General features: G+C 42.4%; 1 protein-coding gene across 4 annotated transcripts in view; it reads left to right on the top strand.

Annotated features, from left to right (window-relative positions):
* Positions 1–19237, top strand: part of MYO1E (myosin IE) — a 221232-nt gene that overhangs the window by 130241 nt on the left and 71754 nt on the right. For all 4 annotated transcript variants that reach the window (XM_010836828.1, XM_010836830.1, XM_010836827.1 and 1 more), the window contains 5 exons: positions 1826–1913; positions 5989–6078; positions 10178–10309; positions 13536–13670; positions 15596–15728. In XM_010836828.1, the coding sequence (XP_010835130.1) occupies positions 1826–1913; positions 5989–6078; positions 10178–10309; positions 13536–13670; positions 15596–15728 (578 nt within the window). The remainder of the gene's footprint in view (positions 1–1825; positions 1914–5988; positions 6079–10177; positions 10310–13535; positions 13671–15595; positions 15729–19237) is intronic.

The raw sequence follows: 19237 nt of genomic DNA, 5'->3' as shown, positions 1-19237 counted from the left end.
AAAACTCCAGTACTTTGGCCACCTCATGCGAAGAGTTGACTCATTGGAAAAGACTCTGATGCTGGGAGGGATTGGGGGCAGGAGGAGAAGGGGACGACAGAGGATGAGATGGCTGGATGGCATCACTGACTCTATGGACATGAGTCTGAGTGAACCCAGGAGTTGGTGATGGACAGGGAGGCCTGGCGTGCTGCAATTCATGTGGTCACGAAGAGTCGGACATGACTGGGCGACTGAACTGAACTGAACTGAATAGTATATGAGCTTCCCAGGTGGCGCTGGTGGTAAAGAACCACCTCCTGATGCAGGAGACATAAGAGATGTGGGTAGGCTGGTTGTACCATTATACTCTTGGACTTTCCAGTGTTCTTAAATGTTCACGTTATTTACAACATTATAAAATGGAGTTTCATTGTTGATAAAACCTGTGCTTCAAATGAGTGAGAGTGCATGTTTTGACCTTGGATCTAGGGTATAAATCCTCTGATCACATGGGCCATTTGAACAGATAACTTCCTCATGGCACTGAAATATGCCTGTGAGTGAGCATGGCTTCTGTAATCGGCATGACACATCATCCCAGGCTCACTGGCTTTCTACTTGCCGCCATATCTTATGAAATACCAGTTTGGTTTCCGTACTCATGTGACCTGGAAGTCAGGAACTGAATATTAGGATGCTGAATGAGTTTGTTGATGGAGTTAGACCTTTAGAGGGCCTCACAGAGGATGGTTCTCTCATTCTTTCCCATAATCTCTCTAATTAAACATATATTAGTCCAAAGAAATTCAAACACAAAAAATGTCTTTTGAACTCACAGCACCCTCAATTTTTCATACTTAATTTCATCATTGTTTTACACAATACAAAGTTTTTCCTCCAATTAGTTCTATCATGGTAACACAAAGGCCACCATAGAGAGATGAGAAATCTGACTGACTCAAGCTTGTTTTGAATTGAGGTTGTCATCGATTCAAGGGGATTTTGAAGGAAGAAATGGGGTTTTTGAAGATCTGACTCTATGGTGCTAACAAAAGGCTTTCCCCATGCAGTAAGGCCACCAAGCGGAAGCGGTCTTTGTTATGCAGGATGTGATTAATATTACCTCATCATTTAATTTTAGAACTTGAAAATAAAGTTGCTTGCATCAGTTCTCAGTTCATGGCACGTGGTTTGAAACCTGAGCATATCTACTTTTTTTTTTTTTAATTAAGAAGAAATACAGGATTACTAAAAGTTTAGAAGATAATGAACTGAAAGAAGTCTCCCAGGATATCTTTTCCTTTACCAACCTCTGCTAATCTTTTGTGGTTCTAGTTCTAGCCTTTTTAGTTTTTTTAGTGTGGTTTTTTTCTTTACAGTTTTTTACATATAATTTGAATCTGATTTGCTTCACGTAGCGTTGCTTTGTGTGCTTGATTCCCCCTCGCCCCTCATGTTTACAGTCTTGCTGTCAGTTGTAATCTGTTTAGTCTATCCTTCTGATGTTCTGTAATGTCCTAATCATGTCTTCTGTTATTGGGCATTTAGAATGCTGGACGGTCTCTCCCATCACAGTGGTGATGATCAGGCCCCCAGCCCACACACCATGCTAATAGTGATCATACAAGTCACAGAGGTAACCTGATCCTGCTGTGATTTCACTGTGATTAAATCACTGGTTGTGATTTAGTCTTAACCAGTTCAGTGATTTTTTTTTTTAACCGAGTTCCTTTTTACCAGTTTTCTTCTAGAGTTTTATTTGGGGGCGGGGAGTCTTTTCAAAGGAGAGGGAGCTGGTCATGAGCCACTGCATAGGTGAGTCTTTTTGTCTTTCTTTCTTTAGTGGTGAAAGTGGTGCTGGAAAGACAGTGGCTGCCAAATACATCATGAGTTACATCTCCAGGGTGTCTGGGGGAGGCCCCAAAGTCCAGGTGAGTTGGTGCTGTGGCCCATTTTGAGACTTGGTGCTGGGCCAGAGGACAGGGCTCCGTTTGCTGTTTGAAAAAGATTTTTTCTTCCGCAGAGAAGACGCTGGTTTTATAACCAAGAAATTTGAAATCTGCAGAGAAACAGCATATTATGAGATGGAGATGCCTGCTGTATAATTAATATTATATACAGTCTAGGAAAAGGTCACAAATCCAAAAGGAAAATAAACACAGGTCATAAAAGCCATCTCACAGAAAAGGAAATATAAGTGACTCATAAAACGCATGGCTTCCCTTGTGGCTCCCCTGGTGAAGAATCCACCTGCAGTGCGGGAGACCTGGGTTCAGTCCCTGGGTTGGAAAGATCCTCTGCAGAAGGGAAAGGCTACCCACTCCAGTATGCTGGACTGGAGAATTCCGTGGACTGTATAGTCCATGGGTTTGCAAAGAGTCAGACACGACTAAGTGACTTTCATTCACTCAGAACATGAAAATGTGTTCATCCCCATGATAGTAAGAGAAATGCAAATTAAAACTACATTGAAAACTGTTTCTTAACTGTCAGAATAACCCATTTTTTCTAGTGTTTAAAACACTCTGTTGTTAAAAATATAGGCGCATTGGCCCTCTCACACATTACTAGTGGGAACATGAACCAGTACACTTCTGTGGGGCACATGTCAGCAAAGTTTTTCAAATCTATAAGCAAACACCCTTGACTCACCAGTTCTGCTTGGGAGAATTTATCCTTTAGGTGTCTTGAAGTGTATGCAAAATGATACATGTATAAAGTTCTTTGATGTGGCATTTTTTGATGATGGAGAAGACTAGAAACATATTCATCAGTTGGTGACTGGGGAAATAATTTGTGGTTCATAATAGACTAGAATATTATGCAACCATAAAAATGAAGCTTCATGTACTGATAAGGATTGATCTCCAAGATATATCATGAATTTCAAAAAGCAAAGCTCTGAATGTTGTATACAGTGTGCTACCATTTGAAGAAAAAAGAGCATGTATTTAAAACATTTGTTTAGATATGTATAGCATAGCTCCAGAGGGCTACACATGAAATTGGTAACAGTGAGTTCTTTAGGAGGAAACTGGGAGACTAGGGGAGAGGGATTTCTCCATGTAGACCCTTGTGAACCTTTTATTTTTTACTTCATTGATAGGTAAGAGGTGGGTTTATTTAGAAAGATAGATACTCCATAGGCAGCATGCTGGCCATCTCAGAAAGCGAGAGTGGCTGTGAACCTTTGATTTTTGAACCATGTGAATACATCTCCAATTTTAAAAATTTGCAAAGTTTTTAAAATACAGAAAGGAAAGAAAAAATAAAGAAGGATTAGAGTATTAATGGAAAACATTAGGAGAAGGGGGGAAACCCTGAAGAATGAGGACACAGGAGAGGGATAAAGAAAAGGATGGGCTTCCCTTGTAGCTCAGACAGCAAAGAATCTGCCTGCAATGCAGGAGGCCCGGGTTTGATCCCTGTGTCGGGAAGATCCCCTGGAGAAGGGAATGGCAACCCACTCCAGTATTCTTACCTGGTGAATTCCGTGGACAGACCACGGGGTCGCAAAGAGTTGGACATGACTGATCCACTAACACACGTAGTATGGCAGAGAAGGGGCAGATCCAAGAGGACAGTGTGAAGACGGGTAGATGCGGCCTCATCTGCCTTTAGTTTTACTCACTGTGGTATTGAAAGCAGCATAAGCAGGGCTGGGGAAGCCTATCCCCAGAGAGCAGTGGGTGATGGTGATGAAGGCTGAGGTCGACAGGAACTGCCCAAACTCGCAGTGCTCATCACTTGCTCAGACCTCTGGGAACTTTTTTTTTTAATTAGAAATTATGATCCAGGGTAGATTTCACCCTGAAGATTAATTTTTTACTTGGAATCATTTAATATGATGTTATTGCCATCGTCAGCTGTAGACTTTGAAAAGACATTGGAATTCTTTTCCTTATGGCTTTGTCTACTAAATCAATAGTGTTCCATTCTGTCCTGGGGGATCAGAATGCTTCAGGCAGAGGTCAGTATTCCTTACGTAGAGTAGAAAGGTCTTAGAGTGGCCTCCTTTACCAAATGAAAGGAAAATCTAGAGCAGCACTGTCGAATAGAAAGATGGTGGGTGTCACATGCATAATTTTAAATTTTTGAGTAGTCACATAAAAAAAGTGAAAAGCATATGAAATTAACTTTTAAAATATATTTTGGTTAACCCACTATATCCCAATACTATTTCAGCCTGTAATTACTAATGAATTAATGAGATGCTCTACATTCTTTTGCATCCTAAACCTTTGGACTCCACTGTGTGTTCTGCACTTACAGCACATCCCAGTTGGGATTGGCCGTGTTGCATGGGCTCAGCAGCTTCCATGTTGGACAGTGAGTGCAACTTTAGGACTTAAATTGTTGTGGTCCAGTCCATATGCTTTTCTCCATTTGTGTGGCCATACCCTGTCTCTAGAAGATGGACCTGGAGCAAGCTCTTTTAATTTGCTCTTTCTTTTTTCCCCCTGTATACTTACCACATGCCACGAAATTCTGTTGGCCATCCTGAAAGTGGATGGATGGATAGATGGATGAATAGATAGATGGATACGTGCAAAAGATTTTCAGTTTAAAAGTCAGTCATTAAAGAGGGAAAGAGACAAAGAAGAGCTTTTCTTTTTTTCTGTCCCTACAAGAAAGTGAAGTGTTGGTAAATGGTGTAGGGATGTTTGGCCAGCAAACAACAAATACAGAAGATTAACGAAAACCCACAAAGTCAAAATTATTTTATGAACAAAAGCAAATTTCATATAAATCCATGAGTTTTTAAAGGAAAATAGGCTGCTTAGAAATATCTTTCTAAACTCTGAAATGGATTCCATGGAGGAACCACCCAAAATTTGCTCTCTGTGCCCATTGCTAATGACATGTGCCCAGTGGATGGAATTCCAGTTCTTGTTGATCTTCAGAATGTTCAGGGGGTGCCAGAGAAGCACTTTGGCTGTTGCAGAATCAATCAGTGGTTAGTGCCTTCATCTCGTCCGATTTGCTATGGACGACGACCTAGTGGCCCGACTGCAGACATTTAATGTTGATCTTTCTCTTCCTGTTTTCCTATGAGGACAATAATACAGAACTCTTGGCTTGAAATTAGTCAGTAGCTAAAGAGCACAAGCCAAAGGCTTGTTATTTCTGGAACATGTTTAACCATAGCATGTGAATAATTAGAAGTACAAGGAATGACTCACTGGTTCAAAACCTTCTCCAACATCAACTCGTATCTGTTGAGCTGTCTTGCCCATGGGGTGTTTTGTACTTTTCAGCCTGACACTGAATTGGGGTATGTGAAAACCAAATTGTTCCCCTCCAATAGGCCAGGAATTGTTCCACCCAATCCAGTGTGGATCCTTGTTGCTCAAATGGGGCTCTATACAGACAAAACCAGCAACACCAGGAACACCAGGGCTAGAAACATGGACTCTTGGGCCCCACCTCAGACCTACTGAGTCAGTATTTGCATTTTGACGTGATTTCTAGGTGATTCAGACACATGAAAATTTGGGAAGCACAGGTCTGTTTGTCTGTAATGTTGTTAGGGGAGGAGAAACTATTTCATTTCCCTCAAGGTAACTCTCATTTGCAGTGAAGAGGGGGATGCAGTAGGTGAGGACAGAAGTTGAGTAGAGCAGGAGTCATGATGATTAAGAATCTGGTCAGAAGACAAGAAGATACCCCTTCTTCTTATGTTCCCCGATATACCAGGGAGCACAGCATAAAGCTGCACCATCCAATCTGGAAACCCAGTCTGGGAAAATTCATAGATCCTGATTTGTGGTGGCACCCTGGCTGCAGGGAATCCTGCATCAAGCCAGGGGAGCTGGAAGACATGACCATACCAACAGGGCCAGGTCTGTTGAGAGGAAAGAGTAAATCCTCCGGAAATCCCAGGGACTTGGATTTGAGTCCTTTCACCCTCACCATATTCAGGAACCAGGTCCTCGGGCAAGTCTAGCCTTTCACTGCCGGGTAGGTGTTTGCGTCTTCCTAACTTTGGTCTTTCTGCTGTAACAGCACGTCAAGGACATCATCCTGCAGTCCAACCCGCTGCTGGAGGCCTTCGGGAATGCCAAGACGGTCCGGAACAACAACTCCAGCCGATTTGTGAGTTTCTTTCCTGTGATAGAGAGTGCCACCTGATTGATGTTGTTGACATTCCTGATTTAAGTTCTGTGTCCCCAAGGAAATAGGGGTTTTTCACACATTATCAGGAGGCTGCCTTTTTGAGCTTTTTTTACTTTTCTCTAGTGGTGAACTGTCCGGCTTCAATTCACCCTTTGACTCAAGTTCTTTTTGAGCCTTGGGGATATAAATAAGATAATTTTTGAAGCCAGTTCTCAACTCAAGTTGCCTTCCTAAGGAAAGTGGAAATGTCAGCTTTGGTCTTGGAGAAGTTTCTTTGCTTTGGGCACTGGACAAAAGGCCTTCTTTCCCAACTGAAGAACCCAGGAGACTAGATCCCAGGTCTTGTCATCTTGTTTTGCTTTGTAGATGTGTGGACCCTGGAGGGGGAACTTTGATCTGGCACCTTAGAGAGAAACTTCTTCCTGTCTGTCGGCCAGAGGGAGCTGACTGCTTACCCTACCCCTCTTGGCCTTGTGTGTGTGTGTTTGGCATGTTCTTGTAACATAATGACATGCCAGAATGACTGACCTTAGCCTACATGTTGCTCCTAACTGGCCTGCTTACCAAAAGTAATGAAAATATCAGCCGAATGCCTTGAATGCCTAGTTAGACATTTTTCTGTCTGAGTGTCTCCTGAGGGGGTGAACTGGAAGGCTGGCAAGGATGAATATGAATATATTCCCTTTGACAAAAAGCCACGTTTACAGAGAAGTGAATGTTTGCTCAGTAGCTTTGATTTATGTAGATTTTGTATCTTATCTCAACCATAGATTATGTCTGGCAGTAAAGCACTTAGGGAACCATCTGTGATGTGGATTCTGTTCCATTTTAAAATAAATAAGTGAGAATTTTGGAGAAAAGCAATTTCTTTTTTATCCTTCTGTTTTAGAAGGAAGCTTCTATTTCCAAGAGAATTCTTACTCAGTTTTCATGGAGTAATTGTTAAGCTCCCTGGTGAGTTTTATCTGTCAGAATTGCCCTTCCTTTCCTCACTGTTTAATACTATTTGAACTATTCACTCATTTGTTCTTCTCTAATTTTTCTGTTCAATGCCAGGGCTATGTTATCTTGAAGTTTCTAGGTAATGAAACAGGAAAAAAGATGTGAATGAATTTTTCACTGGATCTTTTCTTCCCTGATTGTCAATCTCAATCTGCCTTTTATAAGGATTTGAGCAAATTTAACTCTCTAGCTACCCAACTTCCTTCCTTTGCCTTCCTTACTGAGCAGAAAAGTAACCAAATCAATATTTCCTTTGATATTTCCAATATAAATTATTCTTTTGTCTTTGGACAAGGAGGCTATAGCAGTCAGTTTTTGTAAAGAAAAGCAGAAATACCCAGAATTTATTATTTTTCTGATAACAGAATTTCGTACAACCTTGATGGAATGGTGGGAAAAGCGTACAGAAAGGCAGTACACACACACACACACACACACAGATACACACATATGCACACGGGCATACTCATAGCAGAATCTGATAGGGCATCAAAAGATGTGCTCATTAGTAATGAGAGAAATGTAAATTAAAACCATATACATTTTTGGTCTCTCAGATGGTGAAACATTAAGGAGGAAGACACTATTTGTTAAAGACTGACATCTTCTCTCAGGAGAGCAATTTGGCAGTTCTTATCAAAGTTTAAAATGCTCATTGTCTTTGACCCAACAATACTTTTAGGTTATAATATCCATGTTCCCTGTTAATAGTAATTTATTTTAAAATATATCCATAATATATTATTAATTTTTTTGAAAAGGTTATAGGACAATATTTATAATATGGTCCCATTTTTATTTTAAAATGCACATTTATATAAAGCATAATTAAGGTATCTGCAAATCGATGTTTGAATATACTATTACAGTGATTAGTAGGAGGAGGTAGAAGTGCTTCAGGGTGGGATTATGGGTGATTTTACTTCACATGGACTTGCAGTGGGAATCATCAAAATTCATCTATTTCCACTTACAGATCTTTTCAAGTTTCAAGAACTGTATTATGAAATATTTCAAACACTATTTTAAAATAAAACAGTGAACGTTGAGGTACCCAGTACCTAATTTAAGAAGTAAAACATTACCAAGAACTGAGGTTTCTTTTCATTTATGAATTAAAGTATCATATCCTCTCTTTATATAGTTTCCTCCTTCCCTCAGGCTGCTTACAACAAAACTAAACTTTTTGATCTCTCATTATGGATTTTTGCCTTTTAAATTACAATTTTGAGTTGTGTATAAGCATTCCCGTTACATTAGAGCAGTGATTCTCAAACTTGGCCACATATGAAAAACACCCAGGTGGACTTCCCTGGTGGTCCGATGGTTAAGAATCCACCTGCCAGTGCAGGGGACATGGGTTTGATCCTAGATCTGGGAAGATCTCACATGCCGCAGAGCAACTGAGCCCATGTACCGCAACTCCTGAGCCTGTGCTCTACAGCTCAGGAGCCACAGCCACTGAAGTCCACACACCCTAGAACCTGTGCTCCCCAACAGGAGAAGTCACTGCAATGAGAAGCCCTTGCATCGCTGCAGGAGAGTAGCTCACGCAGCTGTGACGATCCAGCACAGTCAAAAAACAAACCAGCTAGACCTCTTACAGCTACTCATGTCTGGGTGCCAGTCCCTGCAGCTGATTTTCTTGTCTGGAATGGCATCGGGCAGTATTTCTTAGAGGCTCCCAGGATCTTTCTAGTGGGCAGCCAAGGTTGTGAACCATTAACAAAAGGACTTGAGAGTTTGCCATTTACCAAATCTGCCCTTTGTGGCTTTGACATCCTGTTTTGTTTCATCTCTCTCCCTAGATTGATAGGGAATGGGGTGGTGTGGTGGGGTTGGACGCAAATGGACACTGAATTATTCCCTGCAGAAAGAACACGCCCAAAGGGAAGGATGGAGAAGGATGGCCACGGAAGGAAGCACGAGGGGTCTTGTTGAGCAGACTTTGTCGTGAACCACTGTGGTTTGGATAGCAGTCGTTTGTGGTCCTCCTCTATGTCTGCTGCTTCGGGATGTTTGTCTTGGGGTTTATTTTTAGGAGAGGGAGAGGAAAGAGTCAGCAGATTAAGACAAATAGACAATTAGACTGTGGATTTCTTTTGTAGCTTTTTTGATAGCCAGAATCGACATTAACTTAGCAGGAGCATAGCAGTACTAGGTGCTATCCACAGGAGGAAAAACACGCAGTGTGTTTTTCTTCTCCTTAGTGAGTTAATGGTTCTGGTCGGAGACTTGTGGCTTGGCAGGCTTCATCCCTGAGATGGTGGACTTCATCAGCATACACATTTAAAAAATATTAAATGCGAATGCAGTTAGGCTGGGCATGCTCTCCAGTCTGATCCTAGGTCACACCACTCCCTAAAACCCACATTCTCATCTTTTTCTTCATTTAAATATACACTCCTGGACCCTTCTGAGGACTGAAGAGAAACTAAATTGTAGTTTTAAAAAAATTATTTACTTAACAAATGTGGACACCTTTGCAGCTACAGTCCAGGGTTTTATTCTCTTTTGTTCCCTATTAGCAGTCATTTAAAAGGAAATGTTAACAAGAACAACAATGACAAAAATCCCCACACCCTCAGCTAGCTGGAAAGAACTTATAAAAGTATTTTTATTTCATGTTAGCATATTAGATGCTCCTGGGATAAAAAGAAATTGCTTTTGCTCAAAGCCATGAAAATAAGTCTCTCAGAGGGAAAATTTGATTCCTTTGAAAGAGGCTGGCAGAGTTCACTCTTGTTAGATCAAGGGGACCATGTGATTTTTCTGTCCTATTCTTTACAGCTTCTGGTTTAGCAGACAAGCTCCTACTAAGGGAAAAGGGGAAGGAATATAGTGAGTGTATCCATATTTAGTCGGGTTAGAATGATACAGAATTGTGTGATTGGACAAAGGCACAGGTTATTGTCTGATAGGAAACAGTGAGGAAGTCTAGACCAGAACTGGGAATAATTCAGAACATATCTTTCATTAATGAATTTCCTTGAATTATATGCTGTATCCCAAGCCTGTTTGGAACATCATGTTTTTGTTCACTGACCATTAAAGGAAGTCCCTAATTTTCTTGCAGGGAAAATACTTTGAAATCCAGTTCAGTCCAGGTGGGGAACCAGATGGTGGAAAGATCTCCAACTTCCTTCTGGAAAAATCTAGGGTGGTGATGAGGAACCCTGGCGAGCGGAGTTTTCACATATTTTACCAGGTTTTCCTTTATATTATTTCTTTCCTACTTCTCTATTCCTTCTCCACATTTAAAATGTTCTTCTCTTGGTACTCAGGTCCTCAGGGTGAGATAGTCTAGTCTGGCCAGCCCTTGAGTCTTTATTAACGCAGGATATGCAAGTCATGTGTGAAAGAACTGTGAGGATGCCCTTACCTGCAGGCAGAATAAGGTCTAGCTAGGGTGAGAAGACAACAGTTTCCCTAAAGTAAAATATAAGGTGTTGACGCACTTCAGAACAAAAGTAGGGATGTTTGATTCTTGGCTAAATAGGAGATCACGAGGGGAGATATAGCTGGGACAATAAGGAGAGCTTTTAAGGGGGCACAAGATGGTGTGGAGGAGAGGTTGACTCAGGTTGAGTCAGATGGTCTGAACAAAGCAAGGAGGGAGGGATGGGGAGGTGGGGAGATGGGAGAGATGGAGGGAGGGGACAGGTAAGCTAGTGAATGAGCCAGGCTCCAGCCGGATTACAAGGGTAGAGGTCTCCAAAAGGTGAACTGTGGGAAGAAAGACTTGAAAAAAGACTTGAGGTATTTCTTGCCATGTCAAAAAGTTTTGGCTTAGGCTCTCAGAAGCCATGGAGAGTTTGGGGTTAGAGCAGTCGGCCGGATGCTTTTAAATTATGTTCCAGGCTTCAGCAATCATTTGTTTCAACTATTTTTTAAATCTTTTTTTAATGATTATTGATTTTTATTGGAATATAATTGTTTTGAATGTTTTTTAAGTGTTTGAAAGTGTAATGATACCATAAACGATTTTTTTAACGTATGGATTTTTGTATTAGTACTTTATATACTGGGGACCCACATTAGATTTTCTTTGAAGATTCGGCTGCAACTGTTAGGTTTTTTCCGTTTTTTTTTTTTTTTTTAATTTTTTGTTAGAGTTTGATGATGATTCAATTTGAAGGAAGTTAAGCTATGTTGCAGAGAAGGCAATGGCACCCCACTCCAGTGTTCTTGCCTGGAGAATCCCAGGGACAGGGGAGCCTGGTGGGCTGCCATCTATGGGGTCGCACAGAGTCAGACACGACTGAAGTGACTTAGCATAGCATAGCATAAGCTATGTTGATTGCTCCCATTTCAGTCTTTTCAATTCCATAGACATGTTAGGTGGTGGCAAACAATTCTTCTAGTTAGAATCTATTGGTTTAAAATATCTATAAATGACTAAAAGCTTCTGTCAATTCAGTAATGCTTTTAACTGTATTAATCAAAGCACCACGTACAGGTCTTTGAAAAGTAATTTTATGTCTCACACACACTATATTATTTATTGAGCACTGGACAGAAGTTCATAATTATTTCCCGGATGCTGTACTCTAAATGCCAGCCCTACCCCCCTTCAGAATCCTCTGCCCACAAGTTGGAAAACCCCAGCCTGGAGACTGGGGAAGTGATGAGTTCAGGGTAAGACAGAGTTTAAGATTCTGACATAAAAGTGGTAGTCGAAGCTGTGAAATAGGTGAGACTCCTGTGGGAGTGAATGTGGAGAGAAAAACCATTCCCATTTAGGACTTGGGGACCTGGAGACCACCTGTGGGATGAGGGAGGCATTGAGGAGCCAGGAAAGTAGTCAGAGATCCTGCAGTGTCACGAAAGCCAGGGGAAGCTTGGGGGTGCAGGGCAGGATCACTTATTCAGAGCTTGAGGGAGAAGGATGAGGCAAGGGCCTGGGGACCAAGCAAGGCCTGGCGGCTTCAGCCACCGGAAAGCAACCATGAGAGCTTTTCCATCAGAATGGTGACGGGGAGGAAGACACCAGTTGAGGAAGGAGATTCTGTAGCTTGAAGGGTTTCAGAGTCAAGGAAAAGCTTCTAAAGAAGACAAAGAAGCATGTGACAGTAGGTTGGAGAGAAAGAAAGGGATGTTTGAACCTTCAGGTGAAAGGAGTACATGATGTGGGTGGGGAGAAGACTGAGACAGAGATGGGAGAAGTTCTTCCTTAGCAAAAACCAAACCAAACCAAAAGAAAAAGGAAGAGTGGTACAAACAAATTTTAAGGAGATAGAGGGAAAACTAAGGGAACCTGATGTAATAGGATGACCAAGAACTTCTCCATAAAGGAGATGAGGTTCCCTGTTTTAAGGGTGTGAAGCTGGGATGACATGAGGAACTAAACCAAGATGAAGAAGTGTGGATGGGGGTGGGGGCCAGTGGTGGCTGGCGCTGGCTTGCATGGACTCTGTGCATTTCTTCCTTCAGTGGCATTTCTTGGTAGTTTGAAGTATTTACACCACCAAAGTTAGCAGTTGCTACACATTCATTCCCCACCCCCACCTCAAGAATGGATTGTCCAGGAGTTCCCTCATGGTCCAGTGGTAAAGAATGCATGTGCCCGTGCAGGGAACACAGGTTTGATCCCTGGTCCAGGAGGATTCCCCATGCTGTGGGGCAACCAGGCCCGTGGTGCCACAAACACGGAGCCCATGCTCTGCAACAGGAGAAATCACCACAATGAGAAGCCCAGGCACCACAGCCAGATGGTAGGTCTGCACTTGCTGCAACTAGAGAGACCCACATAGCATAGCCAGGAAAAGAGAGAGAATGGATTGTTGAACATTTTCTCGCACATCTATAGGACGCTTGCTCAGAACTAAGGTAGATACCAGAGATAGAACAGAAAGCCAAGGGACAGGACACCTGCGTGGGGGACCTGAGGCTGTACATGAATATGCACCGTGCTGTGAGAAGCATGGAGAGTCCAGCTGCCCTTTACAAAGGCTTGTGCATTGACTCACATTGTTGTACAGCAAAAGCTGACATAAGGTTGTAAAACAAATATACTCCGATTAAGAAAATAAAAAATAAGGGTTTGACTCCACCAAAAATAAAAAAAGAGCCATGTGCAAGTTGAGCAGGAACAAAGTAGTGATAATCTGGCTTGCTTTCCACTGTTCCAAGGGATCTCACCAGTATAACTGCACAGTTTGATGTATCAGATAAGGGAAAATTCTCAGCCCTTGCAGGTCTAATCAGACTTAAGAACTAGAATTTGCAAAGATGATTTGGGGCTACTACACAGAGAGCAGATATTCTGAAGCCCCTTCGTATTTTTGAGACCAGGAGCTTCCATCCATTTAGGAATCAGGGGTAGAAGGTCTGATCACCTGACTCCAGGGGTGGTGGGTGGTAGTGGGACCCATGTGGTACCTTTGCCTGATCCATAGGCTCCACCACACACATGCCACTTTCTCTTGCTCCAGCTCATTGAGGGCGCCTCCCCAGAGCAGAAGCATGGCCTGGGCATCACCACTATGGACTATTATTACTACCTGAGCCTCTCGGGGTCTTACACGGTGGATGGCATTGATGACAAGAAGGATTTTCAGGAAACTCTGGTAAGTGCTGGTACAGGCCGGGCATGATCTGACATCTAGACCAGGCGTTGTCTATGGCAGAAAGGGCAGGGGACGTGAACAAAGCAAAGAGCAGCCTGAAATATCACCTCTTTCTGCTGGAAGCCCTCCATTTCTTAAAACACAGGTGTAAACACCCTTAAATAGCCATCGGCCCAGTTGCCAGAGGAGCACTTAATGATTAAACATGGGTAATAAAAAAGTTCATCATTTCCCCTCTCTAGGTGTTCTGATTCACATAAAAACTAGTTTCAGTAATGCATTTACCATACCTGTTTGCCGAAAGCTTAGAGTTGTTGAGCTGTTTCCTTACAAAAACAAACCAAAAATTATTATCTTAATCAGGTTTAAAGGGACTTCCCTTGTTGTCCAGTGGCTAAAACTCCAGGCACCCAATGCAGGAAGCCCAGGTTCAATCCCTGGTCAGGGAACTACATCCCACATGCCACAACTAAGACCCGATACAGCCAAATAAATATTAAAAAAAAAAAAAATCAGGTTTAGGAATCTTAGAACACCTTCAGTCTCATCTCCACCTCAGTATTTACAGGTCAGAGGGCAAGCCTTACTCCATTCTTTTCACACTGTGTGTACGTTATGGTACACACTGAATTCAGGTAGATTATTGAAGGTTCACATCCTTGGGAAACAACTTACTAACTCAGTCAATCTAGAACTTTCTGGAGACTTCCCTCGTGGTCCAGTGGTTAAGACTCCATGCTTCCACTGCAGGGGGCACATGTTTAAAACCTGGTCAGGGAACGAAGAGCTCACATGCCGTGTGGTGTTGTCAAAAGAAATTTTAAAAATAAAAAATAGAGCCTTCTAGAGGTGGACTACTCACCCATTTAGCCTCAAGGAGCTGCATCACCACTGCCCTTTAAGTCAGATACCAGCCTGGCTCATGCCTCAGCCTGGATCCAAAACCAAGTGGGAAAACTGAATGGGCAGTTGGAGGTACAGTTTCAGGTGGCAAGGGGGCTGGCATTTGTGCTTGAAAGGGGCAGACTGTGTCCCAGGTGTCCGGAAAGAAGGTGGCATCAAGGGGCCACGTGGCCTCGGGAGGTGGGAGAGAACTTGCAGACAGGCCTGCAGCGGTCTTAGAAAAGAGCCCCCTTAAGATACAGGTATCTAAGACTCAGGCCTGTCATCTCCTTTTATTTTAATTTAATGGATCTCAGAAACAAAGCTCTTATAATGATTCTTTTATTTGGTTTTCCTGGAATTTTTCAAGATCCTTTCACAAGTACAATTTATTCTCAGCCCTCCCAATGAAGAGAAAAGTCTGTGAGAGTTTGGAGTGGCTGGAAAGCAGACTGGTGCCCTTAGAGGGAGACGGTGGCAACAAGGAGAAAATTAAGAGATAAGAACAGACTTGTTGACTAGGCAGCTGCCTCTGCATCTGAACATCTTTCCTCCAGAGCCTTCTCGCATGTATTTCTAGACGATTACATGTTCACATTCGGCAGGTTATTTACTGGGCTCCCCTGTTGCTCAGTGATAAAGAATCTGCCTGCAGTGCAGAAGACGTGGGTTCAATCCCTGGGTTGGGAAAATCCCCTGGAGAAGGAAATGGCAACCCACTCCAATATTCCTGCCTAGAGAATCCCAGGGACTGAGGAGCCTGGTGGGTTACAGTCCATGGAGTCACAGAAGAGTTGGGCATGACTGAATGACCAAACCACAAAAAAGAAATTTCAAGACTGAACTGCCTTTCCAGCGCTGTGTTGAGACTTGAATGTGTGAGAGGGCATTGGCCAGTGAAAATGTCTTATGGTGACTTCCAGCTGCCATCACAGACTAAGCCATGTGTAACTGCACAACCCCATCCAAGCTTTGGTTTCTTTCTGATGTGCTTCCATAGCTAGTGACTGACTTGTCTGGGTCGTTTCTCTCCCCTCTTCCAGCACGCCATGAACGTGATTGGGATCTTTGCGGAGGAGCAGGCGCTGGTACTACAGATAGTGGCGGGGATTCTCCACCTGGGAAACATCAGCTTCAAGGAAGTTGGCAATTACGCAGCCGTGGAGAGTGAAGAGTGTGAGTGGTTTGGGCACACGGTTGCCAAATGAGGGGATACAGTGTTTAGTTCCAGTCAGAAGAACTCACCACTTTCCTGTGCTTTGGGTTTTTTGGGGGAAGAGAGGCTGAGAAGACTGGCGTATCTTGCTGGGGCAGAACTGAAAGGTCTCATGAGAGTCTGTGCCTCTTCTCTGCACCCACACTAGGGACCCTGATGAAGCTGTGCTGGTTTATCTTTAACCTTGGGGAAACCTGGCAGAATTGTACATGTAGGTTTAAAAATCAAGCTATACTTTAATGAGAATTAGAATTGTCTCCTACTAAAAATCTTTTCTGTAACTCATCTTTAGGGTTGATATTCACCTGAAGTTTCTCTCAGGATGTAAGTAAATATGGATAGCTCACAGGTTCGTAAGTTGCCCCGCGGGTTGGATTAGATTGGGTTTCTGAAAACAAGGGGGAAAAAAATGGACACTGTTGTGTTGATCTTGCTGCTGATGTCTTTAATGGCCCCTCTGTAGCCGTCAGAAGACCTGAATGGTCGCTTCTACCCTTTGAGAAGGAATCCGGTGCTGCCTGCCGAGGCGCACTACTGGTTCTGTGAACACCGTGGTGCTACAGCCGCTGTGGCATGTGACTTCAGCCTGTTTGTCATCGGTCAGCTTTCCAGGCTGCTCTCAGAACCCACACATCCTTCAACCACCCAGGAAGATGTTTCCTCCTTTCTCAGCATTCTTCCAAGATGACAAATTTAGATGCCCAGTAATAAATAGTATCCTACTCATTGCTGACAGTGCAGTGAGGCTCTTTCCATTCCAAATAAGGTTCTTTTTTTATATTTTTGTTCTCTTTGGTGATAAAAGAGGGAAGTTCTGCTAACTTTAGATGTCTGTCTGATAAGGAGAAACATGAATTGTGTTTACCAGGGAAGGGAGTGGGGTGGAAAACAATAAATGCACAGGGTATCCATGAAGTCTAGAAGCACAACCAATAATAATGTGTTTTCATACTTTATGTGCTTTATCCTTCACATTTAACAAATGCATGTATGTGTCCAGGAGGGTCGTGAACACTTGCCTTTCAACACTGACCTTTCCGATTTCTTGACAGTTTCTGTAGACGTACACTGGAATTCTCTTGCTTTCTTCAATGGTACAATCCTTTACTGACCCTTTAGGCTGGAGGAAAAGGTCATGGCTTTGACACAGCAAGTATTTTCCTGGATGCTTGAGCCAAGAAGCCTCCTCAGCCAACTGGGTAAAACCCAGGATTGGCAACTGTCATGAGATCCCCTGATTGAAAGTGGTGTGGGGCTGTCTCCATCAGAAAAGGGCTATGCTTGAAGCCAAAGAGCTTTAACAGAGAAATAGGTCCTTCTCCCAGTCGTATTGTTTTCTTCCAGTTGGTAATACCTAACTGGTTCAGGGTAGTACACGATCACAGTTCTCACATCTACTCATTTGCTAGTCAGAATCCGCCTGCAGTGTGGGAGACCTGGGTTCAATCACTGGGTTGGGAAGATCCCCTGGAGAGGGGAAAGGCTACCCACTCCAGTATTCTGGCCTGGAGAATTCCATGGACTATGTAGTCTATGGGGTCAAAAAGAGTCAGACACAACTGAACGAATTTCACTTTCACTATTCCCCTCTGTAGTAGGAACCACTGTTTCCAATCTCTTGTATTCCTTTCAGGGGAACAGTGTGTTCCTAAGAAACTACTCATATCTCTTCTTTTTTTCCCTACTATTCTACATTAGTTGGAGTTTATAACATACTCTACAGTTGATTTTTCATTCCACATTGTCCCTTGGAGATTATTCTATAGCAATTCATTAAGAAGCTTCATTTAAAAAAATTTTTTTTTATTTTGTTTCATAGTTGATTTACAATGTGTTAGTTTCAAGTGTACCGCAAAGTGAGTCAGGTGTGCATATACATATGTCCACTCTCTTTTAGATTCCTTTCCAGTACAGATCATTACAGAGCGGAGTTCCCTGTGCTACACGTAGGTTCTGGTTGGTTCTGTCCGTGTAGTAGTGTGTATATGTCCATCCCAGTCTCCCAGTTGATCTCTCCCCATCTCTATTCCCTGGTGACCGTAAGTTTGTCCTCTGTAACTCTGTTTCTAATTTTGTAATTTGTACCCTTTTTTTAAGATTCCATATACAAGCAATATCATATATTTGTCTTTCTCTGGCTGACTTATTTCACACAGTATGACAGTCTCCAGGTCCATCCACATTGCTGAAAATGAGGAAACCCCATCCTTCTCAAAGCTGCATTAGCATTTCACTGCCTGACTGTGCTTTAGTTTGTTGAGCCAATCATCTGTTGATGGACATAAAGATGGTTTCCTGTTACTCTTCCAATTACTTAAAATGGATAACCTGGTTTGTGTTATCGTTCTCATATTTGACTTTAATATATGGAATACATTTATAGAGGGAAGGCTTAGCCAATGCTTTTATAAAGGAAGAAAGCAGACTTTTCCTAGCTATTGTAGAAAAAAAAAATTGTTAAGACTTTGATCACAACTGGTCTACTAAAGCAGAATATTAAATATAAATTAGCTTCAGAACTTTGTTGAAGGAAATAAAAATACTCCTTAAGTAACCACAGGAGTGAAGTGAGAGCTCCTTCTTTGCCTTGTTATGAGTGGGTAGAAAGCATAGAAGCTCAACACCCAAGATGGATAAACCACATTTACTTTGCCATTTCTTTTAAATTTGTAACAGGGAGTTTTGTTTTGTTACATCTTTTTGGTTTCTCTATATTCCCTATGCTTAAATGGAAAAATTCAATCTGACTTTGCTTTACACTTGAATGCAGTAGTAGAAATCTGTCCTCATTATCAAAATGTGCTAAAACATTCTTTTCTAGTGGGCTCTTTTATTCCCTGCATAATTCTGTTTAACTCTACCAGAGTTACATCAGCATTTTTAAAATTAATCAGTGCTTTCTCCTTGCTCTCTCCTTCCCCACCCATTCCCCCAGCCTCTGAACTTCTAAACTGCCGCTCCTATCCAGCCATTCTTGCATACACCTTCATAGAAATTCACAGCTGGAGTCAAGTCAATGTGAGCAGCCCTACAGTTTTAGCACCAGGGCAGCCATTGAAGAAGACACTGTACTTAAAAAACATGGCATGGATTTTTTGGAAAAGCAAGTACTAGATTTCCTCTCTAGACATCTTAGCTGTTTCCCTAAGCTTGTGACTCTGATTCTTGGCCAAAACTCCCTGCCTTGTTTTTCGAGTGCCTGGGGCCCTTCACTTTTGCCCTCTTCTACTTAAGAGATAGGAGGCCTGGAAGGATATTGTTTCCTTGTCAGTCTTGTCGATTTCATCTCAAGGACCCAGGGACTTATGCCATATTGTTTTATTTCTTTAGCTGTGGCCATAATGGTAATGCCAGAAACATTGCTACCAAGCATTTTAACTGTGTCCCTAGTTTAGCATGGCTGGGGACTTGGGAGAAGCCCATGTTCATCTACATGCTGTCTTCCTGGTGAGAGTGATAATAATCAACA

This window comes from Bison bison, unplaced genomic scaffold (assembly GCF_000754665.1).
Source record: "Bison bison bison isolate TAMUID 2011002044 unplaced genomic scaffold, Bison_UMD1.0 scf7180017864066, whole genome shotgun sequence".
Lineage (NCBI taxonomy): Eukaryota > Metazoa > Chordata > Mammalia > Artiodactyla > Bovidae > Bison > Bison bison.
Note: the sequence above shows the minus strand (reverse complement) of the source record. Positions and strands in the feature narration are given on the sequence as shown.